The 13,713-nt window shown below is 46.3% G+C and overlaps 1 protein-coding gene across 2 annotated transcripts in view; it reads right to left on the bottom strand.

The window, feature by feature from the left end:
• Nucleotides 1-13,713, bottom strand: part of ace (angiotensin I converting enzyme (peptidyl-dipeptidase A) 1) — a 144,929-nt gene that overhangs the window by 66,873 nt on the left and 64,343 nt on the right. For both annotated transcript variants that reach the window (XM_052038907.1, XM_052038906.1), the window contains exons 9-12: nucleotides 11,319-11,463; nucleotides 11,120-11,218; nucleotides 8,678-8,800; nucleotides 2,253-2,464 (exon numbers count right to left, since the gene is read on the bottom strand). In XM_052038907.1, coding sequence (XP_051894867.1) covers nucleotides 2,253-2,464; nucleotides 8,678-8,800; nucleotides 11,120-11,218; nucleotides 11,319-11,463 — 579 coding nt within the window. The remainder of the gene's footprint in view (nucleotides 1-2,252; nucleotides 2,465-8,677; nucleotides 8,801-11,119; nucleotides 11,219-11,318; nucleotides 11,464-13,713) is intronic.

Raw genomic sequence — 13,713 nt, 5'->3', positions numbered from 1 at the left:
ACTCGATGGGCCGAATGGCCTACTTCTGCTCCTTTGTCTTGTGATCTTGTGATCCTTCTTATTTTCAGCAGGAGTCCCACCTGGAAAGCCTTGGCTCTGGATTAGGTGGAGAGTTCCCTGGAGTAGGCCAGAGCCATGGGTACGGCTGAGGAACCAAGGAGGAACCAAACTGAGGGAGAGTGGGGGAGTTATTCCTGGTGTCCTGGCCCACATCACTGAAAAGCAGATTCCACATTCCATAATTCAGTATGACCTAAGAGGAGGTCATTTCAGCCAAATGAGTCTATATAGTTTCAAGGAGAATCCCATTCCTTCACTAATTTTCCTTGTAACCCATTTTCTCCTTATTACCATAAACTCTCCCCAGATTTTACCGCACACCAACACCTCCGCCAATGAACCTACCAACCTACGTGTCCTTGGGATGTGGAAGAAATTGAAGCACCCAGGGGAAACCCACTGGGTCACATGGAGAACATTCAGACTCCACACAGACAGCACCTGAATTCAGGAATGAACCCAAGTCGCTGAGCTATGAGGTAGCAGCTCTGCTAACTGTGCCACTGAAAACCAGGTGAGCTGATCATTGAGTCTTTGTTCTGTAAGGGACCTTGTGTGCCCAAAACAGCTGCTGCCTTTTCTAAACAACAGAACTGACAACATTTTAAAAAGGCAAAATACTGAAAACACTCAGCTGGTCGGGCAGCATCTATGGAAAGAGAAATAGTTAATGTGTCAGGTCTGGGATCCTTCATCAGGGAAGGGTTCTGAACCCGAAACCTTAACTGTTTCTCTCTCCAAAGACACTGCCTGACCTGCTGAGCGTTTCTAGCATTTTCTGTTTTTATTTCAGATTTCCAGTGTCTGCAGTTTTGTTTTATTTTCATCACTTCATTGGTTGAGACATGGATTCAGCCAACTTAAAGTTGGTAAAAGTGCCAGATTATTACGTTGTTTTCAAGGGTAAAGGAAGTCACTCTATATGCACAGCAAGGTGAGCTCTTTCAACTGATTGATGTTCCTAAGGAAAGCTAAAATTGTTCCATTTGGTGTCAGGCCCGGCTCTGCAGAGCATGGTCTTCAAGTGTGATGTTGGGAATGAACCGTGATGACCAGTGATTGGTAGGAGACTGCAGTCAGCTTACACATGGGGCTTGCCTTTACTTTCAGTCCGTCTGGGAGTCATTGTCGAGGGTATTATTTCCATTGTTGATTCTTAAACTGGTTGGTGATAAACCTCCCCACCTCCCTCCCTCTATTCCATGATCCACCTTCCTATTAGATTCAACTTCAGCCCTTTGTCACTTCCACCAATCACCTCCCAGTGTCTGACATCATTCTTGCCTCCACCTGCCTATCACCCCCCCCTCACCTGGATCCACCTATCACCTGCCAGCTCTTGCTCCACCCCTTCCCTCCACCTCTTTATACCGGCTATCCATCCTCTATTTTTCAGTCCAGATGAAGGGTCTGGACCTGAACGTCGACTGTCCATTTCCCTCCGCAGATGCTGCCTGACCCGCTGAGTTCCTCCAGCACTTTGCGTATCGCTGTGATAGACCTGCTCATTTATCATCTGGGTTGCGAGGGGCTTTGTTACTTTCATATCATACAAAAACCATTACATATATAGCAACTGTTGTTCTCAGGACATCCTGGAGTGTTTTACAACCAATTAGTCCTTTTAGATGTTGCCACTGTTCTGAAGCAGGGGGAATGCAGTAACTAATTTAGTATAGCAAGGAACTGCTGGGTGAAAAGAGTTTTCTTGTTCATCTACCACTAAACTAGTCATCATGTGTTACAACAGATAACACAGTTGTTGACTCGTCTGGACAATGGATCACCGCTTACCAACACCAGCAGTGGGGAACTATGATTCAAGGGGCCCGAATTCAGCCCTCCCCACCAAGCCTGCAAAGGTCTTGTCTCAAACTATCTAATGTTATATCACAGAAGGTACCTAATCCTATTGAGCTTCAGGACAGAGTAATCCAAAGCACTGGTTCTACAAGTTCTACCTGCACTGACTGCCACACATGCCTAGTAAGTAGTAAGTGAGCCAGCTGATTTGACTATTTTTCTTTAAATAACATATCTATAAAACTGAATAAATCAGAAAAATAAGCCATGGCTGACAAGATTATTGAACGTGATTGAATCAAGGTGATTGGCTACTGTAACCGGCTTGGAGCTAAGCAGCTCTGAGCCCACCATTTCCCATGCCCACTTCCATTTCAGTTGGTACTTACCAATGCCATTTGGGTATCCCTCAGGGACAGGGGGACGCCAATCAAAGTCAGGCCACCCCAGCTGTTCACGAGTTTTGTTGTTTTGCTCCATCAGCCACTTGGTGACAGGTTTGAAATACTCCAGCAGGGCAGAGGCATCCATTTTATTACTGCCTGTAAAACTCTGAAGGACATCCTGCCAAGGTTTTGAAGCGCCGACCTTCAGTGCGTCACTGAAAAAGATACCACAAGATGCAGTTAAGCTTCATTGTAGAGGACTGGACAAACAATCATGGGTTGACTTCTTCTGTGGTTAGGATTATGGTTTAGAAGGTTGTAGCAGAAACTCCTGGCTGGTTCGAACAGCTGTAGGTTCTAGGATCATACTCATCGCTTGCTTTTTCCAACTTGAATGAAACTACTTCATCATTTCTCCGAAATGTTTCTCTGTTCATTTTTCAGCTGTCACTAAGAGAGCCGTGCTGGTGTTGTTAAGTGGTGCCCACATCACAGTCTTCAACTTGGGTTGTCAGAAAGGCTGGATGATTGGTTCTTGGTGTGCTTCAGCCCACATTGTGCATGATAATTCATTTATGATTTATACATTGAAAAGGTTCCAGCTGTTCAAAGAGTTTCCATAGAACCATAGAACCATACAGCACAAAACAGGCCCTTCGGCCCACTGTGTCGTGCCATCCATCAGACCACCCTCACACTACCTAACCCCTTCCTCCCTCATATCCCTCTATCTCACGTTCCTCCATATGCCTATCCAACAAGCTCTTGAACCTGTTCAATGTATCTGCCTCCATCACCACCCCAGGCAGTGCATTCCATGCACCAACCACTCTTTGGGTGAAAAACCTCCCTCTGACATCTCCCCTGAACCTCCCACCCATAACCTTAAAGCCATGACCTCTCGTCTTGAGCATTGGTGCCCTGGGAAGGAGGTGCTGACTGTCTACTCTATCTATTCCTCTCAATATTTTATATACCTCTATCATGTCTCCTCTCATCCTCCTCCTTTCCAGTGAATAAAGCCCTAGCACCTTAAGCCTCTCCTCATATTCAATACCCTCCAATCCAGGCAGCATCCTGGTAAATCTCCTCTGCACCCTCTCCAACGCCTCCACATCCTTCCTATAATGAGGCGACCAGAACTGAACACAGTACTCTAAGTGTGGCCTAACTAGAGTTTTATAAAGCTGCATCATAACCTCGCGGCTCTTAAACTCAATCCCGTGACTTATGAAAGCCAACATCCCATTGGCCTTCTTAACTGCTCTTTCCACCTGTGAGGCAACTTTCAATGAACTGTGAATATGAACCCCCAGATCCCTCTGCTCCTCCACACTGCCAAGTACCTTGCCGTTTACCCTGTACTCTGCCCTGGAGTTTGTCCTTCCAAAGTGTACCACCTCACACTTCTCAGGATTGAACTCCATCTGCAACTTGTCAGCCCAGCTCTGCATCCTATCAATATCCCTCTGTAAGCTCCGACAGCCCTCCACACTATCCACAACACCGCCTATCTTAGTGTCGTCTGCAAACTTACTAACCCAGCCCTCCACCCCCTCATCTAAGTCATCTATAAATATCACAAAAAGTAGAGGTCCCAGAACCGATTCCTGCGGGACACCACTAGTCACTGCCTTCCAATCCGAGGGCACTCCCTCCACCACAACCCTCTGCTTTCTACATGCAAGCCAATTCCTAATCCACACAGCCAAGCTTCCTTGGATCCCTCGGCCTCTGACCTTCTGAAGAAGCCTACCATGAGGAACCTTATCAAACGCCTTACTAAAATCCATGTAAACCACATCCACCACACTGCCCTCATCAATCTTCCTCGTCACCTCCTCAAAGAACTCTATCAGGCTTGTGAGGCAAGATCTTCCCTTCACAAAGCCATGCTGGCTGTCCCTAATCAGTCCATGATTCTCAAGGTGTTCATAAATCCTATCCCTTAGAATCCTTTCTAACAGCTTACCCACCACAGACGTGAGACTCACCGGTCTATAATTCCCTGGCCTATCCCTATTACCTTTTTTGAACAAGGGGACCACATTTGCAACCCTCCAATCCTCGGGCACCACCCCCGTGGACAACGAGGACTCAAAGATCCTTACCAGCGGTTCATCAATCTCCTCCCTAGCCTCTCGAAGCAGCCTGGGGAAAATCCCGTCAGGCCCCGGAGATTTATCTGTCTTAATATTATTTAACAACTTCAACACATCCTCTCTCTTGATATCAACAACCTCGAGAACATTACCCCTACCAGCACTCCCTTCCGCATCATCAAGACCACTCTCCCTGGTGAATACCGAAGAGAAGTACTCATTCAGAACTTCTCCCACTTCCGCTGCCTCAAGGCAAATTCTCCCACCTTTGTCCTTAGTCGGACCTACCTTTACCCTAGCCATCCTCCTACCCTTCACGTACTTGAAAAAGGCCTTGGGATTTTCCTTAACCCTACTAGCCAAAGCCTTTTCATGTCCCCTTCTAGCTCTCCTCAGCCCTTTCTTAAGTTCCTTCCTTGCTACCCTATATTCCTCACAGGCCCTGTCTGAACCTTGCTGCTTATACATCACGTACGTTACCTTCTTCTCCCTAACTAGTCGTTCCACCTCTCTCATCACCCACGGTTCCTTCACCCTGCCATTCCTTCTCTGCCTCACCGGGACATATTTATCCCTAACATCCTGCATAAGATCCCTGAATATCGACCACATCCCCATGGTACATTTTCCTTCAAAAAGGACATCCCAATTTACACTCCCAAGTTCTCTCCTTATAGCCTCGTAGTTAGCCCTTCCCCAATTGAAAAACCTCTTGTCCTCTCTGCACCTGTCCCTGTCCATGACAATTTTAAAGGTTATGGAGCAATGGTCACTGTCCCCAAAATGCTCACCCACCAATAGATCCTTCACCTGTCCCGGTTCATTTCCTAAGACTAGATCTAACATGGCATTCCCTCTAGTCGGCCTGTCAACATACTGCGTCAGGAATCCCTCCTGGACACACTTAACAAATTCTGTCCCATTTAAACCTTTGGCACTAAGCAGGTTCCAGTCTATATTTGGGAAGTTGAAGTCTCCCATTATAATAACCCTGTTATTTCTGCTTCTCTCCAAACACTGCCTGCCAATCTGCTCCTCTATATCTCTACTGCTACCGGGGGGCCTATAGAATACTCCTAGTAGAGTAACTGCTCCTTTCTTGTTCCTTAACTCCACCCATACGGACTCTAGAGATGATCCTTCTACAACATCCATTTTTTCCACAGCCGTAACAGTGTCCCTGACCAGTATCGCCACCCCTCCACCTCTTCTCCCCCCTTCCCTATCCCTCTTAAAACACCGAAAACCAGGAATATTCAATATCCACTCCTCTCCTGACGTCAGCCACGTCTCAGTAATAGCCACGATATCATAGTCCCCCATACTTATCCAAGCCCTCAGTTCATCCCCCTTATTCCTGACACTGCATTTAAGTAAACACACTTCAGTCCATCTACCTTACTACTTTTACAGCCTGTATTCTGCTTCTCCTTCCCCAAAGCCTCACTACCTGTTTGATCTAACTTTTCCCCATTCCCTTCTTCCTCTGACCTACTCCTCCAGTTCCCTTCCCCCTCACAAACTAGTTTAAACCCTCCCGAACCACCCTAGCAAATCTCGCCGCAAGGATATTGGCCCCCTTCTGGTTCGGGTGTAACCCGTCCTCTCTGTACAGGTCCCACCTTCCCGAGAAGAGATCCCAATGATCCAGAAATCTAAAACCCTCCCTCCTGCACCAACTTCTCAGCCACACATTTATCTGCCACCTCCTCCTATTCCTACCTTCACTATCACGTGGCACTGGCAGCAATCCCGATATTGCTACTCTTGAGGTCCTGTTCCTCAATTTTCTGCCTAGCTCCCTGAATTCACTCTTCAGGACCTCATCCCCCTTCCTACCTATGTCATTGGTGCCAATATGGACCACAACTTCTGGCTGCTCTCCCTCCCACTCAAGAATTCTGTGGATCCGATCAGTGACATCCCGGACCCTGGCACCTGGGAGGCAACATACCATCCGGGATTCATGCTCACTGCCACAGAACCTCCTGTCTGTTTCCCTGACTATCGAGTCCCCTATCACTACCGCATGTCTCTTTCCCACCCTTCCCTTCTGAGCAGCAGAACCAGCCCCAGTGCCAGAGACCTGGTAACTGCAGCTAGGCCCCTGCAGGTCATCCCCCTCAACAGCTTCCAAGGCAGAAAACTTGTTACTGAGGGGAACAGCCTCCGGGGCTCTCTGTCCTGTCTGCCTGCCTGACTTCTTCTTCTTCCCTCCCCTGACCGTCACCATTCTATCTGCCTCCTGAACCTCAGATGTACCTACCCTAAGGGGGGTGACTGTCACCTGATGCACCGTGTCTACAAAACTCTCTCCCTCCCTTATGCTGCGCAGTGTTTGTAGCTGTGACTCCAGCTCATCAACTCTGAGCCGAAGTTCGTCCAGCCTCAAGCACTTACTGCAGATGTGGCCATCTTGGACCGCAGCAAGGTCCACGAGTTCCCACATCAAACAGCTGCAGCACACCACCATGTCCTGCTTCTGACTACCTTTTTTTTCCCTAGTTAGTCCCACCTACAAATCTATAATGACCAAAAGCTAAACCTTGCCTTTACCTACTTACCAGCTACTTACCCTCCTTGCCCCTTCGCGCCGAAGCCCCTTGAGCCAAAGCCCAGAACACTCTGCTCCCACTCACTCTGCTGCCCGCTCCGACGCTGCCCGCTCTATAGGCTGTTTGCTTTTTAAGCTGCCTGTGCCGCGCCTGCGCAGTCCAGCCCCCACTCGACTACTTAAAAAACTTACTAAAAAATCTAAACCTTACACTAAAAACCCTAACAAAAAACTAACCCTTACACTCAAAAACCCTAATAAAAGTGATAAACAGAGAAAACACTTAGCTGCTCCGAAGTCCTCTGAACCGAAGCCCGGGTCTAGTTCCCCAATGTTGGTCATGAGTTAGTTGTTAAAGGGCCAACTGCCATTTCTACCATCTTGTTCAAACTGTTGAGGACCTCAGCACAGAGTGGAGGCTGAAGGTTGAGGAATGAAGTGACAGAAGTGGTGTGGGGGCAAATAAGTAAGGGAAGATACCATACCTGGGAAGTAGCTATCTGGGGAGATCACAAGGTGGCTACACAGGGAGATCCTGCCCCATGCCTGGGAGGGGCTCATCCCCAGAAATCCTTCTCTGGGAGGTGGCAATCCCAGGATATTCCTTTCTTGGGAGATGGCCTTCCCAGAGCACCTCGTGCCTGGGAGACAGCATCCAGGGAGTTTTCATACCTGCGAAAGGGTGACTTGAGACATAGTCTTACATGGTTTCATGTGACTTTCCAATGCTTCTCATGCAGCAGGATGCATTATGGGAAGGCCACTAATTTGAGTGATTTAGGGTCGTGTGTGTAAGTATGCGGTTACGCAGTGTTATGTCAAAAGCTTCAGGGTTCCAGGTTCCAGACTTAATAGTACAAAGTGCCTGCAGAGTATTGGGGTGTATTTTGCATTCTGCTGGTCTTCTGTTAAGTTCTAACCATAATAGTGTCTGCTGAATACAAAATAAGGGTACGTAGCCTTTTCTGTTCTAACACCAAGGCACCCCAGAACATGATGTTTGCTTCATCTATACACACAGTGATATCATGTGATTTATTCCCATATTATACATAAATTTACCACAGTGTCTGCTGAGGAGATCACTGGGGAAGGCATTTGCGAAGATGATCAGGGGTGGGGGTGGGGTGATGCTGGGGTGAAGATGGAGAAAGATGATTGGGGAGCTGATTGGGGGAAATTTGGGGAGACGATCAGGGTGGGAAGATAATTGGAGGAGAAGTAATTGGGGAAAATGGGGTAGAAGATTGGGGGTGAATTGGCAAAATGATCAATAGAAATGGTGAGGGTCAAGGTTGGGTTTGAGGAAGTTGTAGATTGTCACATTGATGGGGACACTAGTGAAGGAGAATGAGGAGTAATCTGAGAACCACGCAAGGGGCGTGTGGGAGCAATCAGTGTGGGTGAGAAGGGATACAAGTAACCCAGTGTCAGACCGCTTGATGCATGGATCGTCCCACCTTACATCTGGGGAGAGATCTCTTAACCAACTCTGGAGCAGACCTCATCCCTCCCATCTGCACCTGTGTTAGTGTTTAAAACCTGCCTCGTGCAGGAGGATTTCATATCATCACCATTAGTTGTGTGTTGAATCAGGATTGATGTAACTCAGAGGTCCCAATGGTCATGTGGTACCCACAAGGAAAAGGTCCCTTGTGTCCAGTGATTGTGTTTCAGATACATTTATTTGTATAGTGCACATTGCAAGAGAACTTCTGAACCACTATTTCCCCATTTTTTACTTCCAACAGGGCTAAAGATGAAGAACCCACCTGAGTAATTTCCCAGCTGCAGTTGAGTTGTAGATGTCACATTGATGCAGAGGTCCTGTGTGTCCACTGGCATTGCATAGTGCTTTGTGGAACTGGAACTGTAGAATAAAACTCACAAAGTACCTGTAAAAATGAGAGGAAATTGTTTTTTTTTGGAGAATGAGAAATGGAGGCAACCTTTCAAACTCTCTTCCACGCACTTAGATCACGACCAATCTGTCACCAACCTCCTGTGACCTGCCTTTGCTCTATATTCATTGGTATGGTCACCCTTTAAAAATCTCAGCCTTCAGGATTTCATTGTCTGAGTTATTCGTACCATTAGTGCAGAGAGTTCCACGTTTCCTCTTTTGTGTACCTGATTTCACCCTGTGGGTAGTGGTGCTGTTTCCAGGGCTAAACCCTAGCTGCTGGAATCCACCACCAGCCAATTACATTCCTTCAATTAGATAGTCCGTCAGCTTCCTGAACGCAAGACAACACAAGCCAATTCCTGTTATTTATTCATTCACAAGGCAGTATTTATTGCCTTATTATTTGCCCTAATTACCCTTGAGAGGTTGGTGGTGAGCTTTTGAACTGCTCTGGTTCTCAAGCCCTGGGTTGGTTCTGGGGAATCTGTGCTGTGCATTCTCCAAGGGCGCAAGTATCCTGACTGAAGGAGTCCAAATGTTTAATGGTGCTTCTCACCCCCTCTCTGGAAGCTGATGAGGTATGTTAAAGCCCAAATTGTTTGGCACTTATTGCCTGCCATAGCCCCATACCAAGATTCCTTGCTTGGGCCTAGATTAAATGACTGTGGACTATTTTTTGGGAGGCATATTACTGTTAACTCTAAATGTAAACGAAAAATCTGCAGATGCCAGATATCTGAAGTAAAAATTGAAAATGCTAAGAACACTCAGCAGGTCAGGCAGCATCTGTAGAAAGAGAAGTAAAGTTAATGCTTCAGTTTGAAGACCCTTTAAAGGATCCTTGACCTATCTATATTAATTCCATTTTCCTTCATTTAGCACCTATTCCTTTCTTATCCATGTACCTGTCAAAATTTTTTTAGTTGCTTTGGTTGTACCTACCTATACCAGCTCCCCTGGCAACTTGTTGCATATACCCACCACCTTCTGTGTGACAAACTTGCCCTTCAGATCTCCTTTAAATATTTTCCCCCTCACCTTAAACCTCTGGTTTCAGACTTCTTTACCCTTGGAAAAAGCTGTGATAATCTACCCTACCTATGTCCCTCATGATTTTATAAATCTCCATAAGGTCAGCCTCCTGCACTCCAATGAGAACAGTCCCAGATTATCCAATCTCTCCTCGTAACTAAAGCCCTCCATTCTAGGCAACATCCTGGTGAATCTCTTCTGCACTCTTTCTGAGCACTACTACATCCCTTCTATAGTGCAGTGACCAGATCTGCACATAATATTCCAAGTGTGGCCCAACCAAAGTCACATGCAGCTGCAACATTATGTCCCAACTCTTATACTCACTACCCCTGGCTATGAAGGCAAGCAGGCAAAACATCTTCTTCATTATCCACTTGTGTTGCCATTTTCAGGGAGCTATGAACTCGCACCTGAAGGTCCCTCTGTATGTCTATTGTTTACTGTGTATGTCCAGCCAGTATTAGATGACCCAAAATGCATTAACTCACACCTATCTGGATTAAGTTCCATCTGCCACTGCTCTGCCCAACTTTCCAGCTGATCTATATCCCTCTGTATCCTTAGGCAACTATTCTCACTATCTACAACTCCACCGATCTTTGTGTGGTCAGTAAGTTTACTTATCAGACCACAAACTTTCTCAGCCAGGTCATTTATCTGTAGTTCTGTATATTCCAAAGACGGAAGGGTTGGTGGGTTAATTGTCCGCAGTAAGTTGCCCTTAGTACGCAGTTGAGTGGTAGGATCAGGGGGGAATTGATGGGAATGTAAGGACAATAATTACAGTGAAAATTAGTAAAGGAGGGAGTAGACTCGATGGGCTTTAGGGCAACGTCCCACATCATAAGGAACTATGGAATTTGAAAATTTGAGGAGAAAGTTGCTTTGAAGTGGAATGCACTGCAAGGGTGCTGGTGTCAATCAGTGATCACATTCAGTAGTAACTAATTGGATAAGTACTTCATGAAAGAAATTGCAGAGAGCTCTGGGAAAGATTGCGTGGCTGGGTAGGCAGTTGTAGACATAATGGGCTGCATGACCTCCTTTTGTGGCTTGTGAGTCTGTGGTCACTTTGGACAAAGGGTGATGGTTGGATTGGGCACTGAGCAGGAAGTCCTCCAGCTTTTCTGCCACTACTTTAGTGGGAGAGTTGTAGAAACGAGCAGCATAAGTGAGGGGGAAGACCTGGACAATTGCATGCCTTCCACATCTCTGGCTTTGTGAAGCAGATAATTGAAGGAGGTCTTGTGAAATCTGTTCTTTGGACATTTACCTGATGTAAGGAGTATTTGCAGCGATGTGGTACTTGGCACCAGGGTCAAAGTTTGTTTCATTCCTTGGAACAGGGGGGCAGATGCCTTGGTACTTTGTCCTGGAAGACACAAGTGGAGACACAAACTAAATCCTGATGCAAACCCAAGAGGAGGCTCAGCTTATGTTGATCTCTCACCGTGGACCATACTCTGTTTTACCTCAGGTACCACCATTCATAGTTGTAGTTGTCTGGGGAAATCTGTCCGTCGAACACTCTCCAACGCCACTGATCGATCAGGTATCCAAACGGGAGGAAGGCAATTTTTTCCAAGGCCATTTTCAGAAGGTAGTTAACGTCAGACTCTGTCAGGAAATCAAATCATAGGATTGAACAAAATAGAAGCTAAGTACTTTTATTTCCCTTTTTAAATCCCCTTAAATTTTCTGTTTGGCTTTCCAATATCTCAGCTAAATAGCCATCTACTGCACTGGGCTCTACTCCATAGGGAGGGATAGAATATTGAACATAAAACAGTACAACACAGGACCAGGCCCTTCGGCCCACAATGTCTGCGCCAAACACAATGCCAAATTAAACTAAATCCCTTCTGCCTGCCCATGATCCATGCCCCTCCATTCCCTGTATATTCGTGAGCCTGTCTAAAAACCTCTTAAATGCCACTATTGTATCTGCCTCTACCACCACCCCAAGCAGCCCATTCCAAACACCCACCACTCTCTGTGTAAAAAACTTGCCCCGCACATCTCCTTTGAACTTTTCCCCTCTCACTTTAAAGCTATGCCCTCTAGTATATAACATTTTAAAAACTTTAAAACTTTATTTATACAGCATGGTAACAGGCCCTTCTGGCCCAACGAGCCCACGCCACCCAATTACACCCGTGTTAACCTACTAACCCATGCGTCTTTGGAATGTGGGAGGAAACTGGAGCACCCGGAGAAAACCCATGCATACACAGGGAGAACATACAAACTCCTTACAGACGGCGGCGGGAACTGAACAGCGATTGCTGGCGCTGTAATAGTCTTATGCTAACTGCTAAGCTACCGTGTCCTCCCATGTCTTTCTACTCTGGGAAAAAGATTCTGATTGTCTATCCTATCCATACCTCCCAAAATTTTATAAACTTCTATCAGGTCTCCCCTCAGCCCCTGACGCTCCAGAGAAAACAATCCAAGTTTCCTCCAACCTCTTTTTATAGCTGGTACCCTCTAATCCAGGAAGAATCCTGGTAAACCTCTTCTGCACCCTCTCCAAAGCCACCACACCCTTCCTGTAATGGGGCAACCAGAACTGCACACAATGCTCCAAAGTGTGGCTGAAACAAAGTTTTGTACACCTTCAGCAGGAGTTCCTGACTGTAATACCCTATGATGAAGACTGATGAAGGCAAGCATGTCGTACACCTTCTCTACCACCCTATCTATTTGTATTGCCATTTTCAGGGAGTCTTTTGAGAGGGCGGGGTGGGGTGTATTACCTTGCTGGGAGACTGTCTGGTATGAGAAAATATAAGACAAAATTGGGGCCTAGAAGTTGCAGTCATTGCGTTGTTATAGGCAACAGAGACCGAATGAGAAGAACATGCTGTATAGTTGTCACAGAAAGTAGAGTAAGAGGATCAAACAGCACAGAAACAGGCACTTTGGCCCACAGAGTTCGTGCTGACCATCAATTATCCACCTAGCCCATTTACTGGCACTTGGTCCAAAGCTTCTGTGCTGTGGCGATTTAAGTGCTCGTCCAGATACTTCTTAAGTGTTGTGCAAGTAACTATCTCCACCAGCCCCTCAGGCAGTGCGTTCAAGATTGCAGAAAATTTTCCTCCATTCCCTTTAACCCTTCTACTCCTCACCTTAGACCGATGACCTCAGGTTTTAGACGTTTCTATTATGGGGCAAAGTTTCTCATTATCTGCTTTTTCTCTGCCCCACGTAATTTTGTGCACGTCCGTCAGGTCCCACCACCCTCCTCCGCCCCCTCAGCCTCCTCTGCTCCAAGGACAACAAACCCCGTCTGTCCAATCTCTCCTCATAACTGACATGTTCCATCCCAGGTAACTTCTTGGTAAATGTCCTCTGCATCCACTCCAATGCATTCATGTCCTTCTTATAGTGTGGTGACCAGAAGTGTACAGAGTACTCCAGCTATGGCCTAACCTATATCTTGTACAATTTTACCATGTACTCCCTGCACCTATATTCTATGTCCTAGCTAATGAAGGCTAGCACCCCAATTGCCTTCTTCATTAATTTATCTACCTGTGCTGCCACTTTAGGGATCTATGGCCTTGTACACCGAGGTCTCTCCATTCCTCAATACTCACTGAGACCCTACTGTCCACAGTGTATGTCCTACCCTTATTAGACATCCAAACACAATTGCACTTTTTGGGATTAAGTTCCATCTGCCATAGCTCCACCCAACTTACTAGCTGACCAATATTGTTCTGCAACCCAAGACTATCCTCCTTACCTCCAACACTGCTCCCAATTTTTGCTTCATCTACAAACTTACTAATACTTCTTACATTCATGTCCAGATCATTAATATATATGACAAACAATATAGGTCCTGATACTAATCCTTAT

This window comes from Pristis pectinata, chromosome 25, assembly GCF_009764475.1.
Source record: "Pristis pectinata isolate sPriPec2 chromosome 25, sPriPec2.1.pri, whole genome shotgun sequence".
Classification (NCBI taxonomy): domain Eukaryota; kingdom Metazoa; phylum Chordata; class Chondrichthyes; order Rhinopristiformes; family Pristidae; genus Pristis; species Pristis pectinata.
The sequence above is the reverse complement of the archived record's forward strand: the minus strand, read 5'-3'. Positions and strand labels throughout refer to the sequence as shown.